At 40.4% G+C, this 22101-nt stretch overlaps 5 protein-coding genes across 9 annotated transcripts in view; 3 read left to right on the top strand and 2 right to left on the bottom strand.

Moving 5' to 3' along the window:
- Positions 1–3548: 3548 nt before the first annotated feature.
- polm (polymerase (DNA directed), mu) lies at positions 3549–6054 on the bottom strand. Its single transcript, XM_072454260.1, has 12 exons — positions 5804–6054; positions 5547–5721; positions 5377–5472; positions 5133–5303; positions 4982–5053; positions 4781–4901; positions 4569–4701; positions 4358–4460; positions 4144–4272; positions 3950–4048; positions 3794–3877; positions 3549–3714 (listed from the first exon to the last, which is right to left on the bottom strand). Exons 1-12 carry the CDS (start codon positions 5974–5976, stop codon positions 3628–3630), a joined length of 1443 nt encoding a protein of 480 aa, XP_072310361.1. The 5' UTR covers positions 5977–6054; the 3' UTR covers positions 3549–3627.
- Positions 6055–6528: 474 nt separating this feature from the next.
- gnsb (glucosamine (N-acetyl)-6-sulfatase (Sanfilippo disease IIID), b) lies at positions 6529–10561 on the top strand. The gene is made up of 13 exons (XM_072454259.1): positions 6529–6799; positions 7407–7466; positions 7542–7745; positions 7906–7971; positions 8065–8163; positions 8605–8772; positions 8836–8918; positions 8983–9101; positions 9190–9293; positions 9365–9466; positions 9543–9653; positions 9736–9846; positions 9913–10561. Exons 1-13 carry the CDS (start codon positions 6644–6646, stop codon positions 10075–10077), a joined length of 1548 nt encoding a protein of 515 aa, XP_072310360.1. The 5' UTR covers positions 6529–6643; the 3' UTR covers positions 10078–10561.
- Positions 10562–10649: 88 nt separating this feature from the next.
- mrps24 (mitochondrial ribosomal protein S24) lies at positions 10650–12905 on the bottom strand. Its single transcript, XM_072454261.1, has 4 exons — positions 12797–12905; positions 11217–11279; positions 11020–11131; positions 10650–10937 (listed from the first exon to the last, which is right to left on the bottom strand). The coding sequence occupies exons 1-4, from the start codon at positions 12827–12829 to the stop codon at positions 10654–10656; spliced, it is 492 nt and encodes a 163-aa protein (XP_072310362.1). The 5' UTR covers positions 12830–12905; the 3' UTR covers positions 10650–10653.
- A 332-nt stretch (positions 12906–13237) lies between these two features.
- nudcd3 (NudC domain containing 3) lies at positions 13238–15854 on the top strand. The gene is made up of 6 exons (XM_072454258.1): positions 13238–13582; positions 13671–13966; positions 14595–14724; positions 14800–14943; positions 15035–15226; positions 15319–15854. The coding sequence occupies exons 1-6, from the start codon at positions 13385–13387 to the stop codon at positions 15427–15429; spliced, it is 1071 nt and encodes a 356-aa protein (XP_072310359.1). The 5' UTR covers positions 13238–13384; the 3' UTR covers positions 15430–15854.
- A 1065-nt stretch (positions 15855–16919) lies between these two features.
- The window catches only part of camk2b2 (calcium/calmodulin-dependent protein kinase (CaM kinase) II beta 2), an 18734-nt gene continuing 13552 nt past the window's right edge, over positions 16920–22101 (top strand). For 2 of the 5 annotated variants that reach the window (XM_072454256.1, XM_072454253.1), the window contains exons 1-4: positions 16920–17085; positions 18702–18796; positions 19736–19795; positions 20159–20213. In XM_072454256.1, coding sequence (XP_072310357.1) covers positions 17024–17085; positions 18702–18796; positions 19736–19795; positions 20159–20213 — 272 coding nt within the window. In that variant the 5' untranslated portion in view covers positions 16920–17023. The remainder of the gene's footprint in view (positions 17086–18701; positions 18797–19735; positions 19796–20158; positions 20214–22101) is intronic. The other 3 variants (XM_072454254.1, XM_072454252.1, XM_072454255.1) reach the window with 2 other exon arrangements.

The following is a 22101-nucleotide window of genomic DNA, read 5'->3' as shown; positions in this document are numbered from 1 at the left end:
TGTACTGTCACGTGAGCAGACACCTCACTGTGCCTTGCAGACGGCCACAGTCTTTAGGGGCCAGTTTGAAATCGGGCGCCTTCACTCATGAGACAACGTGAACAGGTTTTGTGTCTCGTGTGAGGCGCGTATCAAAGCGCAGAGAAGCTTTGAAGTGGCCCCTGTCCCTAATGAGCTATTAGCGCACACAGAGACGAGCGTCTGCTGCCAGTTCACCGAGGCCCTCATTATCTTATCAATGCCAACTTTTCACCAGTGATCTGATTAATTCTGTAAGCCTACAATACGGCCACTCGTTCAATACAACATTTGCACACAAAACAGCGCCATCGCCGCCTTCTTTCGCCTCCAGAGAAGGTGACGCATGTGCAGTTGACATGATTCACACTCTTCTCCGTAAAACAAATTAGCCTGATCCCATAATCCCCCATTCTCCCATTAGCATCGCTGTTCAGGATGAAATGTGAAAGCACAGGCAGGTCCAGTGTCTCTGTTTGTAGAGATAGGACAGTGTTCAACTTTCAAGTCATAATTCTTAACCTTTTATGACAACATTTAGGTTATGCATGTTAAATTATGCCTAAATATGATGTAACTAAACTGCCTTATACAAATGAAGAGTTCAAGAGAAGATAACTTATTTACAAAAGTAAACTGAATTGAACTGAATTGAATAACTGGCAATAGCATTAAAAATTATGATCGGCGTAAGCAGGTTGTCTTATTTCGAGCAACTGGTTAGGGATATTTACTTAGGGATACGTTTCCAGTGAATATATTGACAAAAAAAAACAAATATTTCTAATTACACATAGGCCTAAAAAAATATCAGTAGGCAACATTCTTCAAGACAGACTTTTGGAAATAAACACAAATATCTAATGGAAAGAATGTTGTTCAAGACCACATTCTTTCCATTCATTCTCTCAAGCTTAACTTGCCTCATGCGTTGTAAAACAGGACTACAACTTTATTATAGTATTAAGAAAACAAAAACAATCCTTCAGCACTAGTTTAATGGAGTTTTGATGTTGTGTTTAATCGGCCAATGCCATTTTCCATTGAAATTTTTAAATATTGCCTAATGTTAAGTTATTGGCATTCAGTAATAATAATTTAAAAAAGGTTAACTTAACAGTTGCTATCAGCCCTTGTTTATCTCATCTAGGTCAATCTTTTCACATTCAAACAGAGGCGACGCAAACAAAACAACCAGCAGGAGATTTTGAACAAGCCCACATCACTGTTCTTATGTCTGCAGTTATATTAAAGCAGCACCTGGTAACATTCCTGGTGTCAGGCACGCCCTCCGCCAGGCCAACTTACAAATCAGGTCTATCAATCAGAATCAGCATCAGCATCACAATGAATAATAATAAAATAATAATATAGCAATGTCTATAAAATCATATACGGTGCATGCATGAATTCAGAATTTACTAATAAAATAAAGAAAAATAAACTTGGTCTCAGCATGTACCCAAAATGTACAGATGGTCGGAAATAGTGCAGAAAGTGAACAGTGCGTGTATTCCTTAAGTGATTGTTAAAGTGGCAGATGTTAAGAGGTGAGGGTGCATATTTTTCAAATTATTTAGTGCAATAAAAACAATGACACATTTTAGCTTGTTTTTGAAATCTTATGTGGCAGGGCTTTAAATAGCACAATGAGTGGTTCGATTGTACTGATTAACATACATTTCTGTTTTGTAAGAGGTAAAATGTTTTGGGGCAAAAATATGAGTCAGTGTTTGTTGACACTTTACATGTTGTTTATACATCTCCATCAAATGAACATATCTGACCAAACACAAACTATATGGTATCACAATAAGCTGCTTAGCTCATCTGCCAACACAATCAGAGCAGTCCCAGGCTGTTACTGTCTGTAGGCCACCGTCTCCTGCTGGGACCGCATTTGAGTGGTTGCACTCAACGCCTTTCATGTCTAATGGGCCTGTTTGCTACTCTGTTATAGAAACAAACACATCTCTGCCCCTCAAGCTACGCCAAGGAGAAGAAACCAGCCATGAGAAGCCACCCAGACATGCCAAGACACTAGACAAACTCTCTCCTCCTGTCCCATGATTAGTATATTTTATCCTAAAAAACAATGAGACATTTTAACACAACTTTATAGCAATATCACACAGTTGGCATATCAAAATATTTTGCATTATTTCTGACAGTGTGTAGTAACTTAATGAAAAGTCCTTTTTAGGAGCTTAAAACATGTTAACGTTGCCTGAACGGGTGCTCTGATGCAGATGAAGGTGCAGATGACACCCAATAATCATTGATCTGAATAGCAGCAGTCTCCAGTGGTTGCCCGCCCTGTCTGTAAACACAGTCAGTTAAGGCCTCTTCCCCTTTGCTATTGATCCCTATCAACCTCATCAAAGGCACCCTGGGCTTTGATGGGGCCAGTGGGACTGGTCCCGTCAGAGCAGACGCCCTCCACACGTGGGCAGGAGGGAAACTGCCTCTGAGACACTTGCATTGGGAATTTTTACATTTGGTCTGAAGAAGGGATTCATGAGGCTCACACCCGACGGTCTGGACCACTCAGACACTGCTGTGACCGGTATCATTTGAGCAATAGACTTTTATTCTCTATTAAACACAATAAAGGAATAACACGGTTGAAACGATAAGTTACAGATAAACTGTATTACAATGTGGTTTTTTTATTTTAGAATCAGAATCAGAAAGGGTTTATTGCCATTGTCAATGAATAACATTCACAAACATAGGAACTTGTCTTGGTGACTCGGTGCAATATAAAAAAAAGAATAATTCAAAAGAGGAACAATTTAAATAGATGTTATACAGAATTACACTTTGGACAGTTGATATACTGTATCCTTTTACAGTACTGTAGTCTTTTTATGAACAAATTGACTATGACTTGTATATGTGATTTATCCACTGTGGAGCAGCTTTTACAATTGAGGTATACAGTCCATGCAGTGACAATAAAGGCTTTCTTATTCTGAATAGTAGCCTATAACGTAGACAGATTTAAAATATAAATGTCTTGTATGAATTTGTGGCCTTGGAGAACACTATTATACTAAACAAATAACAGCTAAACACATGAGGTTGCTGCACGTTTATGTGTAACTTTCTTAACATCCTGTCTCCTAAACGGCATCAGCAGTGAGGAGGGTTTGCATGAGGGACAGAGGTGCGAGCGCTGATGCTGCCTTTGATGTTACACCAGTATTTAAAGCTTAATAAGGCTGTTAGAGAGAGGTGTAAAAGTGCCTCAGAGCCGACACTCCCGTGGTCCCAAAGAGGCAACTCTTACTGCAAGTGCACCTAAAAATTCAAATGCTACAGCAAGAAAACTGGAGCACAGACGCTTTTGTGGTTAAACGTTTTCATCTGGAATAAGTGACACACTTACCTACAACACATGAAGATTACATGAAGATTACATGCCCTTATTGGTTTGGTTTAAATGTCAACTCTAGTTTCACAACTTTGTAGCTTGTAATATTTATAATTTATTTAAAATCCAGTGTAAAACATACATGTCAAATATAAAGTCATATCATAATTTAATTGTGTAATTACATTTTTGCAATATGGCATTTGTTATTAATGGCAAAAACAGTGCCAAATTTATGCATTTCTTTCCGATGGTGGGATAAACTCCAGACCCAGGTGAGCAAATATTTCTTCTTCTGATGTAGCCTTCAGATACTTACACTGTTTGAAAGAAAACATATATAAACAACTGGGACACATTGCACAACTTACCTGAACTATATTATTTGTAGAACAGAACCTGTTTGTTGTCAAAGAGAGCGTGACTGCTGAGAGACATGGACTTTACTTGACCTGCCCATCGGCGTAACTCTCTCTCAAACAACTAAAAAAACAAAATGAAAACACTCATATAGCCTTGTAGTTACACTAATTGTACACCGGAAAGGAGGACAACCTTAGACCCTGTCCAGCCCAAAACAGCAAAGGCAAATTGGCTTATGGGGGAAACCACTAAATCCACTCTGACAGCCCTCCACTTTTTATCTGGTCCCATCTGTGAATTGGAAAATGGAAATATTGTAAATGTTCATTGCTAGTTTGTTTTCTGTCACTATTTTGTGGTCTTGCATGTGAGTGTATTGAACACACCTCCTTTTCCTCCAGCTTAAAAATGGAGAGACACCTTTCAAATCGGTCCATGTTTGAAGGTGGTTGCGCAGGGCCTTCCTCTTTCTCCAGGTACGAGTTTCTAGTGGTTTTCTGGTACAACAACACACCCTAAAAACACAGCAGCTTAAAACTAAATGGACAAAATTCATCCTCTTATAAACACTGGCATGTTTGCGTTTTCATTATATTTTACCCGTGCTGTTAACCAGGAGACCACTTTAGGCATGAGTCCAACTTCTTTTCCCTCGTCTGGGTGAGTTATCAAGAAGTCAACGTCATGTCCTGTTATCTTCCCTCTAGAGACAGTCAAGATGATTTCATTACAGTAAATTGATCTGTGTTGATTCTTTATGCTATCGTTATCAGCTTAACAAGCATTCAATGTATACACTGTGTCCTTTAACCTCCTGAATCCCCCGGTCAGGGTAATTTCAGACCCTGGTAACACATCAAGTACTGCCTTCTTCACAATGTCACCAATTGTCTCTGCTTCGGCTTTTGTAACTGGCTGGTTGAGGTCGTAATAGTGCTCCAGACCTTAAAGTAATAAAAAACATGACCAATATTAAAGATGGGTAATGTATTGATAGTTGTAGGTGATGAATAGAAGAAGTACCGGCTCTTTGGGCACGATTAAGATCATTTCCTGAATTTGCCAACTGAGTGAGGTTTTGAATCCCCGTCTTGAACCATCGGTCAGCAGTCTTTGACCCAACTCCAAAAATACCTGTTAAAAGCTGAAATCAAAGTTAGCACATTATTAAGATGACCTTAGAGCAAGGTGGAGGGTTGCAAGTGCATTTGTCAGTGGTCTAACCTTTAGAGCTTTGAAACGCTCCGTGTGTATCGTTGATTCCACTTCACTTGATGCCCCATTCTCAATAATGTCCTGCAGTGAAAAGGATTAAGATATGAGCAAAGGCAGTGATTATTTACCTCCACGTTGCTATGCAGTTATTTCTTCTTACCTTTATGACCTTCTGAGAGTGCTCTCCCACACAGGGCAGCCCTCTGAGTTGTGTCATGGACGTGACCTTTACAGGAAGTGCTTTTAAAACTGCAATAGCTCGTCGAAATGCAACCGCTCTGCCATCTTCATTGTTAAGCTCTGCATTTTCAGCCAAAAATGACAGTGCATCCTAAAACAAAGAAAGTATAATTTACAATGTACATGGTAAATTAACAACTAAGTAATGACTGATGCAAACTGACAGTGAAGATGGAGTTATGGCTGTCCAAAGAGGTTCGCCTTTGACAGGCATAACTTGGCATTAAAAATTCCACTGACTCCCCTTCATTCTCCACCTCCTAAAACATAAAGCAATAAAATACATCAAATAATAGTAACAACCAAGGTATCTGGTATTTCATATTTTCTGCACCTGTAATTTATGCTTGTCCAGTATCTCCACAGGGCAGCCTGCACGCATGCTCTCCGTGAACCAGCTTATGTCCAGGTTTACTGTCTTGTTGGCTCGGTCTTTCTGCTGCATGTCCAGCCACATCTTCACCATATCCCCAGTGTTGTTTTCAGATATGACATGAGTGACACTGTCACTGTGAACACAAGTGCAGGTCACATATAGGTTAGGCATAATCAAATAGAAAGATAAATGAATAGCGTATAGGCCCATTTTACCTGAAATAATCTTCTACCTGAAAACCTTTTTTCCGAGCTAGTTGAGAAAGAAAAGCTCTCCGGCTTGCTCCCATCTTTCGCTCTAATAAAAATATTACTACATGCGGAAACTTTACAGTAGTTTCTGTGTCAGATACGATGCCAGACAGTTTCCTCCGCTTCAGAGGGACCATTACAGCCCCAAGATAAAGTCTAGTTTATAGCGAGTAATAAACAACGATGCGTTTTAACGTAAGGAGTTATGAGCGCTGCAGTTCAGAGTTATCAGCGATGCAGCCTGGAGGCGGTGTCTCACCAAAATACTTCCGAATAGAAACACGCTCCAGATGCTTTGGTGTCAACGAATGACCCTTCACTACACACCTTAATGTATTTATTTTTAGAATATTCAATTCATAGCATTATATAGTTGAATTAAGGTCCGGCATGAACCGTGTCCACGTGAAAACCATCGACTTTAACAGCCAAAGAGCCATGAACACCGTGGTCACTAGAGAGAGACATTTGACTGATCCATGGCCCATTAAACTAAAATTTACCAGCAACACAACTTAAAACATTATTCAACGAGTTATTATTGTTATTATTATCATGGTTGTCGTTGTCACTGTCACTGTTTAATACTGTTATTATAATAATCTATGTCAATGTATGAACGTACAGCGTGTTCCCGCCGTGACTCTGGCTCAGCTGACTCTCGTCTCCCTCTTCGCGGACCTAAACACGGTCATATGACTTCGCAGCGCTCACTTCCTTAAACTTTGTACTCGCAGCACATTTGTCCCGCTGGCGAAACCCCTCGACCTGTCCGGACCTGCACTGGAGCCAGTCTGGAGCCCGATGGCCGCCACGGAGGCTCCGCAGAGGCGAACACACCGCGTGGCCGTCTGTGTCGCCCTGGTCACGTCGCTGCTCACCTGCTGCGTCAGGTGCGACAAGCCCAGTAACATCGTCCTCATCTTGGCCGACGACCAGGACGTCACGCTGGGAGGAATGGTGAGGCCGGGAAACGAAACCTAAACACGAGCTGCACTTGTTTTTTGTTTTATAAACACTGTTCCTCGATCATTATGCTAAAACCACAACCATCAAGTCGCCTTTATTATTGTTATTTTATTGTCTTTGGCGAGCTCCCCAGCACCGCTCTTAACGATCTCCTTTACAATTTATTATCAATGTTTAAATGTAATGGTCCCAAGTCGATTACAATACTCGTACAAACTAAAAACTCATAATTTTGACAATTTTAGAGGCAAAATTTGGTTATTAAAGAAATTCGAAATATCCCCCCCAAAGGAAAAAAAACAAACAAACAGCTTTTATATCTGGATGTTTATGTTAACTTGCACATTTTAAGTGTTATTAACTTAATCACTTTACTTTATTGAGAGTTTGATGTCATAAACTTGACTTCTGACTACTATGGTGATGGTGATTTATCAGACAATTTGAATACAAGAAAAGTAATCATGGTATTGTCGTTTTGAGCTTGGCATCAATAGTCGTAACTAATAATAATCAACACTAAAACGGAATATTGTGCCATCCCTAGTCCCAGGTAACTACCGCTTTTAATCACAGAGTTTGTCCTGTTCTTCCACAGAACCCGATGGCCCAAACAAAAGCTCTGATTGGAGAAGCTGGAGCAACATTTGTCAATTCCGTGAGTGGCTCTTTGTTTGTAGTTGTAGCGTTTGATTTGGTGGCGTTGATGTGATGGTTGCGTTTCTTTTTGCAGTTTACAGTCACGCCGCTCTGCTGTCCCAGTCGTAGCAGTATTTTAACAGGGCAGTATCCACACAACCATGCCGTCCGGAATAACTCTGTGTCCGGAAACTGCTCCAGTGAGCTCTGGCAAAAAGGCCCGGAGTCTGTGGCCTTCCCCGTCTTCCTCAACAAACTGAAGTATCAGACTTTCTTCGCTGGAAAGTACCTCAACCAGGTTTGTATTTCCACTGTCCAATATATAACGGTAATATAATGGTAGCCTGTATGTGAAAGTAATATTACAGCAGATGTTCTACTGTCTCTTGCATTGTATTGTGTTATGATAATGAAAGGCTAATGTGGTGGTTTCATCTTAATGTGTGCTTGTTTCACAGTATGGGAAAAAAGAAGTGGGAGACGTTGGCCATGTTCCTCCTGGCTGGGACCAGTGGCATGCTTTGGTGAGACATTTAACATTTTTAATCTCATAAGTAAAGGACCTTTCCTTTTCGATGGCGATGACGATTCCAGTTTTGATCTTTGCACCGCTTTAGGTTGGAAACTCGCAGTACTACAACTACACTCTGTCTGTCAACGGCAAAGAAGAAATACATGGCGACAACTATGAGAAGGACTATCTCACAGACCTCATTGTAAGTTTGTCAGCATTCCCTTCTTGTCTTTGCAAGCAAAAGTCTCTGGTCTGAAGTTTTAAAGGCCAATTTATGTAAGATTTTATGGAGAAAATAAAACTGTTCTTGGTAAAAGGCTGATTCAGCTGCTGAATGGACTATGCCACAGTGGTGCAATGCAATTTTATCTTGGTCTGACATCATTTTCCTGCAAATAGTTTCAGTCAAGCTCGCTGGAAAATATACTGGTTGAGTAGTCATTTAATTTAAAAGGATTTGGAAACATTTGCTGCTGTAAATGTACATAATCTAAACATGAACGAGAGAGTAATTATGGCGTGTAGTTAACAATGCATTGCACATGCCATCAACTTTGTACACATGTGACTTATGCTTTGTCTACTACGCTACACAACATATTATTTTAAATTCTGCTTTTACATACTGACAATCTGTTTGCAGACAAATCGATCCTTGAGCTTTCTGGACAATAGGAGTCCTCAGCACCCATTTTTCTTGATGCTCTCCCCTCCTGCACCTCATATACCCTGGACACCAGCTCCACAACACCAGAAAAAGTTTGTGGATGTCAAAGCACCTCGAGATGGCAGTTTTGACAAACTAGGAAAAGTAAGTCAAACTAAATGTTAGGAGTGATTAATGGTACATGTACTATAATTCTACATGTTTTAGGACAAGCACTGGCTTCTGCGTCAGGCCAGCAACCCAATGTCAAATAGCTCGCTCAGCTATTTGGATAATGCATTCAGGAAGAGGTATGGATGAGGTGTCTGAATGTATGTTTCACGTTTGATGCCAAACTGAGGATATTTCTTGCAGGTGGCAGACATTATTATCTGTGGATGACATGGTGGCTGCGCTAGTAAAAAAACTTGAGGATATAAAAGAGCTCAACAACACGTATATCTTCTACACATCGGACAATGGCTTCCACACTGGTGTGGGCAGAAAGAAAGAATGATCATTATGTGATTACCGTTGGGGCATGTATGTGTCCAATAATCTACCTTTTATCTTCTGCTCCAGGTCAGTTCTCTCTGCCAATCGACAAAAGACAGCTGTATGAGTTTGACATTAGGACTCCTCTCCTGGTTCGCGGTCCTGGCATCAAACCAAACATTACAGTGAAGGTCACAAGAATACTTCAAGTCCAGTTATTTCTGTTTACAGTTATCCTAACATGTTATGTTTTGTGGTATAGGCTCCTGTATTGAACATTGATCTCGCGCCTACTATACTGGACATTTCAGGAGCAAACCTGTCGACTGTCAACGTGGACGGTCAATCATTCCTCTCCCAAATGGTTGCCATTTTGTAGCTCTTAAAGTTTTGTAATGTAATCTTTTGTTTTTAATATTTGATAAATGTCTCTGTACCAGGCACCTTTATTGCGTAATGGGACAGCGCGACCATTTTTCCTTGTGGAATATACAGGAGAGGGACATCCAACTTCAGATCCAGCTTGTCCCAAACTCGGTCCCGGACTGTATGTAAGTGGTATTGCCCAAATTGGTACAATCCCATGTTAAGCAGCCTCCTCTAACAAACACCACACACAAAATGTTTTTCCAGCATTGTTTCCCTGACTGTGTGTGTGAGGATTCCTACAACAATACGTACGCCTGTGTTCGGTCCCTCAGCTCAGGCCAAGATCTCCAGTACTGCGAGTTTGCAGACAGCGAGGTATTTCTACTCTGTCACATATGTAACTTAATGAAATATGATTTTAAGTATTATTTGTCATTTTAGTCATTTGTAGAGGTGTACAACCTGACTTCAGACCCACACCAACTCGAGAATATTTTCAAGAAAATTGATCCGACCGTTCTGCAGACCATGAATCAACGACTGATCAAGCTTCAATCATGTGTAAGCACCGGCTGCCGAGACTATGAAAACATGAGAGTCGCATGAGGTTTTATCTGTTTACAGGAATCATCATTGAGTGTTCTGATACGCATGCATTTGAGCAACGCTCATTTTTTTAGGCTATGTCCCCTTGTTTTTGTATGAGATTTTAAGGATTCTGTTGTTTTAACTAGAAAAAGAGATACCTCTTACTGAAATAACTAGATATGAGCCAATTCTTTACCAAAACTGCCTCAAAACTTGAAGCTACTTTGATTAGTGGCGAAACATATTCACTCTAAAATTGTTGTTCAGTTGACAGAATTGAACCTTTCATGGTCATGAACTCTACCTGGATGAGAGATTACACGGACATGTTGATTTATGCACTTTTAAAATATTTTAACTCTTTCTTGTCATTGAACTCCCAATGTGATCACAAAAGGGAATTGTTTCCTCTAAGTGCCTTGTTTGCACTGATGAGGTCTATGTGCCTTAAATGTGAATGTATTTGCACTGATAATAAAATTGTTCAATCAAAAATAAGAAATGTTTTGAATTTTTGAACACATTTACTTGCACAGTTGAAATTCATTCAGATTTCATAAAAAGAAAAAAACATGATATTCACCAATCACAGATTTATATGTATTTATACACAGCTCTTTCCTGCAGAGTCTGAATTTCTAATTTTACTGGACATTTGTAAAAGTGTGAGAGAAGTGACTCTGAATAGCCAATCAAGAAGTAAAACTTCTGTGGGGGTAATTTCTGTATCATTACAGCGCACACTATAAGCACATTGCCACGCCTCTTGATCACAATCTCAGCAGCAAGGCAGCCATGGAAAGTGCCAAACATGAAGCGCCTTATAAAAACATCTTCAATGGTACGCTCTGCAGCCCCAGACTCCCCTTTTAGGTTACCTACAAAAAAACAAATACTGATTAAAATGTATTTATTACATATTCTTGCACTATATTTGAAGAGGAAGGTAAAAGAACTTACTCGAGTGTTGTGACAGCCAACCTTTCCTATGGCCAATTTGATGAGGAGGGTGAGCTTGTTCATAAGTTAGAGGTTTGTCTCCTTTTCCAACACGAGTACGAGCCGCTCGATTCTGAAAGAAAAAATAAACAAGGAGAAGTTAAAGGACAGACAAGCACTGCAGATGCGCTGTTACAGGATGAAAGACACGATGTTACCTTGAAGCACACAGAACTGACATGGAGGCCTCGGTTTCCATGGCAGAACTTGGTTAATGCACTCTGAAAACAAACAAGATGAGATTGTCAATTTGATGTCAATACATTTTGAGAGAACATCCGATGAATCCCGTCTTAAGACCCAAGTAGCACCAAATAACATTTGATTATTAAAAAGAGCCAGAGAGAGAATCGACCGAGTTTACATGTCAAATAATATGACATGATGAACAAATGATAAGTGACAATTTGACAAATTGTAGTTTGTTACTGTGCGGCAAAGGGTAAATCAGAGCTTCTCAAAATGGGGGGTGTGCCCATTTGGAGGGGTGCGAGACATTAGGAGAAATGTGTGCAGGTTATGCATGACAGACGTGTTTTGAGCAACAGAAAAACACGGTTCTTTTCTAAATACAGAGCGAGTGGGTCAGTCGGCCTCTGTGCCCCTCACACATGTTTACTCTCCGTCTCTCCCCCCTCTCTCCCCCGTCTCTCCTCCGTCTCTCCTCCGTCTCTCCTCCGTCTCTCCTCCGTCTCTCCTCCGTCTCTCCTCTGTCCAGTTTCACAGGCTTCTGTCCCGGTTCCCATCACGCTCGTCCCTCTCTCCCCTGTTTGAATGTAATTTATGAACTTGCTCTGTTACTGACCGCTGATGTGACAATATAAAAGTATACGCTAAAATAATGCATGTGTATTCAATTCCATTCCACTTTGATGTCATGGACTTTGAAGACAATGAAACATAAACCCAGTGGTACGAGTCAGCATCGGCTGAAAGCAGTCTGTGTGTGTCAGCCGTGGACATGCAGTGGTAAAAGTGATCCACAGTGACGAGAAGTAAGGTGAGTGCGTCTTCTCCTTGAATTGCAATATTTACAGTAGTGAAGTGCCAATTCTGCGCTGTCCCAGAGGCTGGGGGGGCGTGGATACTTTTTTTTATGTCCCAAGAGGGGCGTGCCAGAAAAAGTTTGAGAAGCTCTGGGGTAATCCCACTAAACACTACCACACATGGGACGTTGGACTTTTCTTTCTTTCAGGGTCAGTTTGTACTCCAAACCCACAGATAAAAAATACCCTAAAATAAAATGAAAAATGAAATGAAAAACCTTAATATTGATTCCGCCTGGACATATTTGCTTCATTACAAGTTCTTAAAACTAATTTATAGAGAATTCACTTTAAATTTTCAGGTTTTAAAAGAGAATAGTCATAACCTAAAATAATTTCATTTTAGTGTCAATCAGCCGATCCCCTGAGAAACCAGCTTTAAATATTTACGGGATGTAAAATCTGGTTTCCTCTGTGCATAGCTTGTTTCTACTTATAATCAGAGAGTCCAAAACTACAAAGTCTCAGCTTCACAAAGGCTCCAGCCAATGATCTGTACTCCAAAGTGTCCAGGAATTAAGGTTAAATTTTAGATGAGGGTCATTTTCGTAGGCGTTTTAGGAAAAATAGGCCCCGGGTGGAAGAGGCTAAACAATGGCTTGAATTTTGGAGCACATTACACCTAAATTAATTGAATATAACGAACAAGACCTAACGAGTAACTATGTATTATCTTTAAAGTATATTCTTACCAGCAGCCTCGCGCTGGTCAAGGACGCCGCCATGCTTTCCAAACCAAACCGACTGTTCAGAAGTTCAGTTATTCATTTCGGAGTTATTTGAACTCATACTACCAAAAACGCATGTAAATAATACTGCTATACACTTATACTTGTATATTCGAACGAAATGACACAGTCTGCTATTTGCAAAAATATGTTCATAAAGAAACAAAGTATTGACTGTCACTTGTTTCTGCCCGGACCTGTTTACAGTTGTGCACCTTGGAATACTTTCGAAATAAAACTAAAAGGACCTTGTGGTTGTAAGTGTACCGTTGTGGTTAAACATAACCCTATACAAGTTATTATAACTACTTCAATAAAATATAAGTTCATTTTAAGGCTTCGTTTTAAGTGTGTTTGATATTTTATCTTGTCTTGTTATTATCTGGTAAAATAATTTTTAATGGCTGTCACCGGAAGTACTTTTGTTCGAGAAAGAGCTTGGTTTGGTCACTAATCTTTATCAACAACGACACTACTCGTGTCGTTAGTAAAGCTTTACTTTTATATTTCCATATACAGCTTTTCTTCAGAGTTTCTCGAAGCTGATTGAGGATGGCATCATCGTGGGAAATGACAGAAATGTACGATAACGCCTTGCTGGGCATACTGCAGCATGTTGCAAACATACAGGACTTTCTACAAGTCTACTTTGGTTTTTTGTATCGCAAAACAGACTTTTATCGGCTTATGTCAAGTTCCAGCGATACAATGGGGTTTCCTCCTGGTGTTGCTGAGAAAATGGTGCTAAAGGTATGTTAATGTGTTTCATCTGTTTTTATTCAGAACTAAGTGATCGACACTGTCTACTTTTACTTCTATTTTAACATGTATTTTTCAGACATTTAAGGTGTTTGAGAAAGTGGCAGAGCGTGACCGCGAGAGGCAGCTGAGTGAGCTCCAGAGAAGAGAAGAGAGCAGATCAGTTCCTCCTGCCGTGCAGGAGCTGGAAGTCTCCTCAGACTCTCAAGAAGAAGCAGCACATCCAAGTGCAGCGGAGGCTCAAAGAGACGCAACTTCCAAACTGGAGGATGCTCTTCCTCCGGCTCCCACTGCTCCAGCGCAGGCTGCTCAGGCCACTCAGGCTGCTCAGGCCGACAGTCCTTCAGCTGAAGGGGCCCAAGCAGCTGCTGCTAAGTACGTACTTAGTGATGATGTTCTTCACTATTCCTCTGTGTCAGTAAATGGTTATGTCTTAATGCAATAGGTCTGGCTCTCATTTTGATCCAGTTAACACACATATGTGTCATTATTGGTGTGTTTGGATGGATTACATCCAGAGAAACCCTAAATACATATATCTTCAACCCTTTAGTGTAAGTCTGCAGCATTAGTTACTAAGTACCGGCGAGCACACTGTACTGCTGCTCCAACTGCACTGAACCTGACTCTTAAGTTATGTTTTATTAGTTTGAAGTAGTGCACTGTACTACTTCAGTACTACTGTTTACAGTAACTGAGTAGTAATTTCAGATAAAATTGTAAGTTTACAATCTTTTGTGGGAAAACAATGTAGAAGGTGGTCATGAGTATATGCTTTATCAAGGTTATTTTTTCCACTGTCATGTGCAAAAAGAAATTACTCTCTTTGTATTAGTTTCTTTTTCTCAATATTTACAGTTCAGTGAAAATAAATCACATACTTCATCATGTGACCTAAACAAGCACACTGACATTTGAAAGATGTTTCATGTTTAGGTTAACAGAAGAACACTTTTAACTCAGGGTTTAGCGTCACACAGAACATGTGCTTGTTGTGTTCCAGGACTCAGAAATGCCAGTCTGATCCCGACAGCTACAATGGGGCAGTGAGGGAAAACTACAGCTGGTCCCAGGATGCCAGTGATGTGGAGGTCCGTGTGTTTGTGCCAAAGACAGTTGTGAAGGGCAGACAGGTAAAATAGGTCACTCTTATGTGTCCCAGATTCACACTCTTGTATCTGGTGTCTATTATTGTTTTTGAATTGTAGGTGTCGGTAAACCTGCAGAGTGGCAGCATCTGCGTGAGTGTAAAAGAAGGAACTGAGCAGAAAACATTGATGGAAGGAGAATTCACCCACAAAATCAACACAGAAAACTCTCTGTGGAGCTTGGAACCTGGAAAATGTGTGGTTGTAAGTGAGAACATTTAACCCGTTTTAATGTAACGTGTGTCTGCTTTCAATACATTTATTGCATTTTAACATGCTTCCAATTTCTCTGCAGCTGTCGCTTAATAAAGGTTCCGACATTTGGTGGTGGAATGCAGTGCTGAAAGGAGAAAAGGAAATCGACATCAACGAGATTAATCGTGAGAGATCTATGGCGACTGTTGATGAAGAAGAGCACGCCGTTTTAGACCGACTCACATTTGACTACCATCAGAAACTACAAGGCAAACCACAGAGTCATGAAATGGTGAGGAAAACATTGGTACTTCTGCTTTTTGGGCGTCACTAAAACAGAAATATTTATAACATTTTGTGTATACATTTTGTTTGTCGCCACAGAAAGTTCACGATATGTTAAAGAAAGGTTGGGACGCTGAAGGTTCACCGTTCAAAGGCCAGCAGTTTGACCCCTCCATGTTCGACATCCCATCCAGTGCAGTGCAGTTCTGAGGATTCAAACCAAATATGAACTGAATGTGTGAAATGGACTGTGTGAGCAGCAGCCTGTCTGTTTATCTGTGTGGAGTGGGGAAAAAAAGTTATTTATTGTTTCTATAGTGCCTGCATGCTAAGGAATTGTCATATTGTGAAGGGAGATTTTACCACTTCAACGATACTGTAACATTCTGATGATTTCTTTACACTCGTCCTCTTTTGGAGATTCAACATTTGTATTAAAACTGCTGTAAAGTTTATTTGCGAATATGTGAAAATTACAACTCTTTCAATGCATATAAAACAAAAATAATCTGGTCCTGAAATAATAACTCGCGAACAAAATATTCAACGTATGTTTATTTTTCTTCCTTGCACACTGCAAATGGGATAAAACGGCAGATGATGTGTCAAATGCAGGTGCAATAAAATGTATAGAGAGTGGTTTGGTGCTCAGTGCTCTGGATGATTAACAGCTTAATGAGGCACTACCTCCTTAAGGCTCGACATGACATTTCAATATTAAATAATCTACAAGAACTATTATTGTTGGCCTGGCGTGTATAAAATGTCATCAATTAGACTGGCTTTTAAAAAAATGTTTGTCATGGACTTAAAAAAAATAATAATTACGTGTTAAAAGTTGGTGCTTTATGTACATGGCTTTCAGGATGATGATAAATGAGATCTGTTGTCATAGTGATTAATCATTTAAATCTAAATATATCTTTTGAATGGTAAAAAGGCCTCAAAATGTCTCATATAACTGGAAGCTTAACACGGGTGTGAGGGTGTGAAGCTAACCGGAGGCACTGCTCTGTCTGAAGCTCTGAGACCTTATTCTGAGCTTCTTGAACACAATTGGACATGAAGAACTGAGTTGAAACCACTAAAGCTGTGCTGATTTGTACACCAATCATTTTCAAATCACAGTAAAGTCACAAGCCTGATCTCGGGCTCGTGAAAATGTGTTTCAGTGCATTTTATATTTGTTCTTGAGTTTTCAAACCCTCTAAAAACCTGCCATGCTTTGTTTGTAAATGTGTGCACGGTCACTGCAAAGTACTGCTGGATTTCAGATGACACCACGGCATTATATATTCTATAATAATATGTTATACAGATGGGAGGCTGCTATTTTGTGTAATTTAATAAGTTAATGGTTTAGTCACCGATAAGAATCATCAGATGAAACATTTGGGATTTTGCCTTTTGTATATTTCATGTCAAAATACAATGTAATCAATAGGAAAATCTGGCAGTACGACATGACATCACATTGTACTTTGAGTTCCCCGTGAAAATTGTTCACACCTACCCCCTATCCCCGCCCACATCCCTGTACTTCTTTGCCATTATTAGTGATACATGTATAGGACTCTCTGACTGCTCATGATCAGTTCTGGATCCATTTATAATATCAAGCAGTACCAGATCGACATCGTTCATGTTTACGATGAACAAACTAAACTGCTGATGAGACGCGCGCGGGGCTTCTTCTTTATTGGGGGGGGTGCAGGTGGGCGGGGCCTGTGTCTGAGGTCTCCCTGTCCGCAGCGACGCGCCGTGCATTTTGCGAAGCTGCCGCACCGCTCGGGCAAGCATCATCATGGCAACGACGACCTGCACACGCTTCACAGACGAATTCCAGCTGTTCGAGGAGCTTGGCAAGTAAGTGTTGTGTGGCGTCCCTGCATGCCGCGTGAGGAGGACAGACTGATGGAGCGTGCGCGGCGCGTCCTGCTGGAGGAGGATGCTGCAGGTCCAGGGGAGCAAACTTACACCGGGGCTTTCCTGCACTTTTAACGCCGTCACCAAGTCTCTGTAGTGTGTGTCTCAGTGTCACGCCATCATCTATGATCTATGATGTCATGTGCGTGGACTGTGTTTTGTGGAATGTGAATGCGCCCAAAGGCTAATTAGGGACACATTTCTGCTATTATAATGTGTCTGCTTACACTGCGCTGCTCGTTTCAATGTCCCAGAACTTAGAGCTGGAGTGGACATCGATCCACCGCTGATAAGGATGTGTCTTCTGGTCCAACTACACAAATGGTCAGTGATTTAGTCCTCAGAGGGGCAGAGGCGCACTGTTAGTGTCAGGTTGTGCGTGGGCTGAGAGGAGGAAATCTCTGCAATGCCTGCCTCACAGGAACACTCTCCAAATTCACTGCCTCCACTCGCAGACCCTCATTTGTCAAGACAGTTGATGTTTGTCTACCCATGGGAGACATGCCATAAGTTAGGACAGCAGCTGTCTCCGCTGATAACACCTTGCTTTTAGTGTTTCAGCCTTGTGAAGTGTATTTGAGTGGGCTGTGCAGATGTGATGTGTTACAGTCTGTGATTAGCCACTGAGGGGTGTGTTCTGGAGAAGTATTTGTCCCTCACTGGTTGTGGCTCAGAATCAGAAAGATTGTTTTCCAAATCAGATTAAGTCGAACATGGCTTTGTTTGATAAGAGGGTCAGGTCATTAAAAATTACATTTGGGTAAATACATAGTAAAACAACTGTTACTCTCTGATTTCTATTCATTTGTCTAAAATAAATGCTGGCTAGAATCATTTTGATAAGATTATGTTTGTGTGTGTGCGTTTTGGAAACAGTGCTGCAAGATTAATCACCATTTATCACCACCAATTACCATCATATCCTACAAAAAACAACCAAATGTATTTTCTTATTCTTTTAAATGTGTGTTTAGATCTGTGCAAACATGTTCAGAAATACATTTGGGGACCACTGCATTAGATGATGGGACATTAGACCCTGAAACGTCTTCACTGCAGCCCCTCAGTCTCAGTCTCAGTCTCAGTCTCAGCAGCAGCAGCAGCAGCAGCAGGATCAGGATCAGGATCAGCGGGATCAGCGTGGGCCTTGACCTGTCACAGCTCTGCTTGCTGCCACATGGCTCCAGTGTCACCGGTGTCATGCTTACTCATCCCCATCTCCTATGAACGCTCAGAGACCTTGTGAGCGGAGGCTGAGGCTTGTACCGGTGTGAGATGGTTCATTGTATAGTAATACAAAGGTGAAGTCAAATTAGCTGTGGTGGTGGTTATTTCTGTTATGCTCCTCTGGCTTTGGTGATCAAATGTAGAGCTGAGGCACTTGCACCTCCTTGTGTGACTCTCAATACTCAATGACCTCCAGACTTTTGTCCCGGTTGAATAAAAACAAGAGGAGAGAACGCTTTGAGGTCACTCTGATAGCTGAGTTTCAATGCTGACAACGCTTATACTGCACTTGACCCTTCTACTGGTCCTGTCTCCTGTCTGTTTCCCAGGGGGGCCTTTTCAGTGGTGCGCCGCTGTGTCAAACTATGCTCAGGACAAGAATACGCTGCAAAAATCATCAACACCAAAAAGCTTTCGGCCAGAGGTGAGAGAGAGCACAAGCTGTGTGTATTTTCAGTGAAAAGAGGAAGCAGAGGCATCCGGGGATTTATTTTCGTTATGCTTATCTAGTGCATGTGTACGTCCTAGTTTTGAAGTGGCATCAGCATATTTTTACACAATCTTTCAACAGTGTGTAAGTATCACAAAGAAAAAATAGCCAAAGAAAGTGCTTTTAGTAACCAATCGATTTTAAATTAAATCGTATTAAAGCACAAATGTTGGTCTGAGTCTAAAATGGGACCAGTTATCCAATGATGCCACCCACTAGTTGTGCCCAGGCTCTTCTGAGGTATCAAATACACCAAACTCAGCAGCCAAAAATAGATTCTGTAACTGCAAAGAAAAGTGAATCCGTTGAATCAAGTACTAGAAATGGGATTTTCTCATTGGCAACTCATTGCAACATACTTATATAAGTCTACTATATCTACTTATTACATATATCTCTGTAAATCTGTCTGTATTTGTCTGTAATAATGTGGTCAATTACTTAGACATGTATTAACTGTATTTGACATCTGTTTGTGTACTTGTTTTTGGAGATATGGAGATAATATTGAGTATATTATCGATAATCAAAATTAAAAATGCCTCAAAAAGAGATAGAAAGTCTAGTGTAAACCCCCAAACAAGGGCACCGAGTGATACTCCTGACCTTTTCTGGGTCCTTTTCTGGTTTATTCACCTTTTGTGCAATTCTTGAACCTCAACCAGGACATTTACAGGAACATTTGAGCACATTTCTGATGCATTGTTAAAATATATTCTGAATATTCTTGTAGCGAGATAATGCAAACAGTGTCAATACCGCCCACCCATTGTATGGCGTAGTACAGGCCTGTTCTTTTTACTTTGATATATAAAATGCACATCAGGCCAGTGTCTATTCCACATGATTAAAGCCTTATTTTAACTCTTGCAGACCACCAGAAGCTCGAGAGAGAGGCGAGAATCTGCAGATTACTCAAGCATTCAAACATTGGTAAGACTTTATTTGACTCATTGCATTTATTTATTTATTCATGACATCGTAGTGAAGTAACATGTTGCAATGACGCACTTAAGCTTTTCACATCTTATGAAAAAAAAAAGTGTCAACTCCTTCAACATGTCACATAGAAGCTTCCAGTCATGGTGGTTGCCTGTAATACTTTTGCAGGAGCGGATCGTGTTTAAAAACAAGAATTGTTCAAATGTTGACTGACCGGCGTTGAAAGCCGCTTTAGTGGAGGAAATGTTGGAGAGAAGATGTTACGTTTACACAAGCAGAAGTCAACACGCGCAAAGGAGTATTTTCTGTGACGGGTCAGATGTTTGTCTCATCTGTTTTCTTGCTTTTGCTCAGTTCGCCTCCATGACAGTATCTCAGAGGAGGGGTTCCACTATCTCCTCTTCGACCTGTGAGTTGCTTTAACAGCTCTTCTTCTTTCTTGAAATGTGTTCTCGTTTCCTCTGTCATTACGTCTGATTCCGAAGTCAAAAATACACGCGTTTCCCTTATTTTACAAAGACGTACAGCCTGGAGCAAAGTCTTCTCTTTTGGAGTTACAATGGGACATGATAGACAGGTGGATTAGTCAATGGTCTGTTCTTATCTATGTTTCCTTACAAAATTTATGCAAAAGTTTGTTAATCTCATTAGAGGTGGCTTTGCTGACCTCTAGTGACAAAAGGAGGGTTCTTCCCCATACAGAAATGTCCCTTTGTAACCATAAATTAAAGATTGCTTTGGTCTTTTTTAGTTTTGGGTCAAAGTTTATTTTTTCCCTCGCTTTCTTATCCTTAGTGATATGAATCCCGAGACATTTCACGTTTTCACAGACAGCAATACCACTAATACTGTGGTTCTGGCAGGTCTTTAAACATAATACTGCACATTTGCCCGATGCATCAGAAAATGTGTTAACAAGAGCGATGGCCTTCTCATCCTGAAGTCTATCTCCTAAGAAGAGAACTGTATCATCAGCCAAATGTGTAATTCGGAGTTCCTTTTGAAAGATGATTATGCTATGAATGCTTTTATCATTTTAAATATAGTTAGATAACATTTCCACTGCCAATTATATCAAGAACGTGAAAACGGGCAGCCCTGACGACCAGAGCGTTTGATCAAAAACTTCGGCGTGGTGTATGGGTAGAACATGACACAGATCTTAATATCTTTGTATAACATTTTAACACCAGTGATCAAGCTCAATAATTGAAATGGAAATTCATGTTTTATGGTTTCAAAAGACTTGTACAAATCTAAAAACAGTATTAAGGCTTGGGGATCAACTCAATCTAACAACAGTCTTATGTTGGAGCTAATGTGGTGGTTTTTCATGCAGGTAGTAGAGCTTTTTAAATATATATATATATATATTATTATAGTCAAGATTCTTTATAACAAGACATTTATAACAAACAATAAAACAGTTAAAGGAATCTTGTTGTTGTTGTTGTTGTTGTTTTATGGCGGTTGGCATCCAAGTGTTGCATTACCGCCAGACTTTATTCCTCAGACTTTTGGCAGCCAACTATATGTTAGGCATATTACAATTATAATTACACTTCATAGTAGACCTGAGTTCTAGAACACCATCCTCTGTGATGTCATCAATGAGCGACAATGAAAACGCAGAGACAACTTACACTCAACCGACACATTTTTGACAGTTTAAACATTAATGTAACAAAATAAGTGTTTTCAGTCATTATCATAACTATTGTTAGCTGAAACCCTTATTTACAATATGGTTGCTAGGTAACAGTTATGTCAAATCTGCTGCCCAGGTCCAACCAGGAGGCACTATTATAAAGTCAAACTGGGGGAAATAGATAGCATTTTAGTGAAATCTTAAATATAATAACTTACGTTTAATGAAATGTATAGTCTAAACTGTCTTCAGGACAATCTGTTCTTATGGAGACTGAGCAGGTTTCATTGAGTTGAGATTGTGTTTATCATAAAAATGACTATAGTAGGGAATATATAACAACTGTTCCAACATGGCTGAAATTAGATCGGAAGAAAAACTTGTCTGAGAAATAATTTGCTGGGTGCCTGATCCCAAACCCTCCTACATTTGAGCTGAAGAGTATGAGCTGTTCACATCCCGTCTCCCACTGTTTCTCTCCTCCATCCTCCCTGCATCGGTTTCCTCCACTTTGCGTTTTCCCTTCTTCATCTTCTTTCTTTGCCTCTTCTCATTTGGTCTTCCCCTCCATCGCTTTGCACTTGTTAGATAGTTCCCCCATTACATAACAGCCCCTTTTCCCCCCTCTCTTTACCTCCTCATTGCGGCT

The sequence above is a fragment of the Eucyclogobius newberryi genome, unplaced genomic scaffold (assembly GCF_026437365.1).
Source record: "Eucyclogobius newberryi isolate DKJ021-1_F unplaced genomic scaffold, fEucNew1.0.hap1 SCAF_2, whole genome shotgun sequence".
NCBI lineage: Eukaryota > Metazoa > Chordata > Actinopteri > Gobiiformes > Gobiidae > Eucyclogobius > Eucyclogobius newberryi.
Note: the sequence above shows the minus strand (reverse complement) of the source record. Positions and strands in the feature narration are given on the sequence as shown.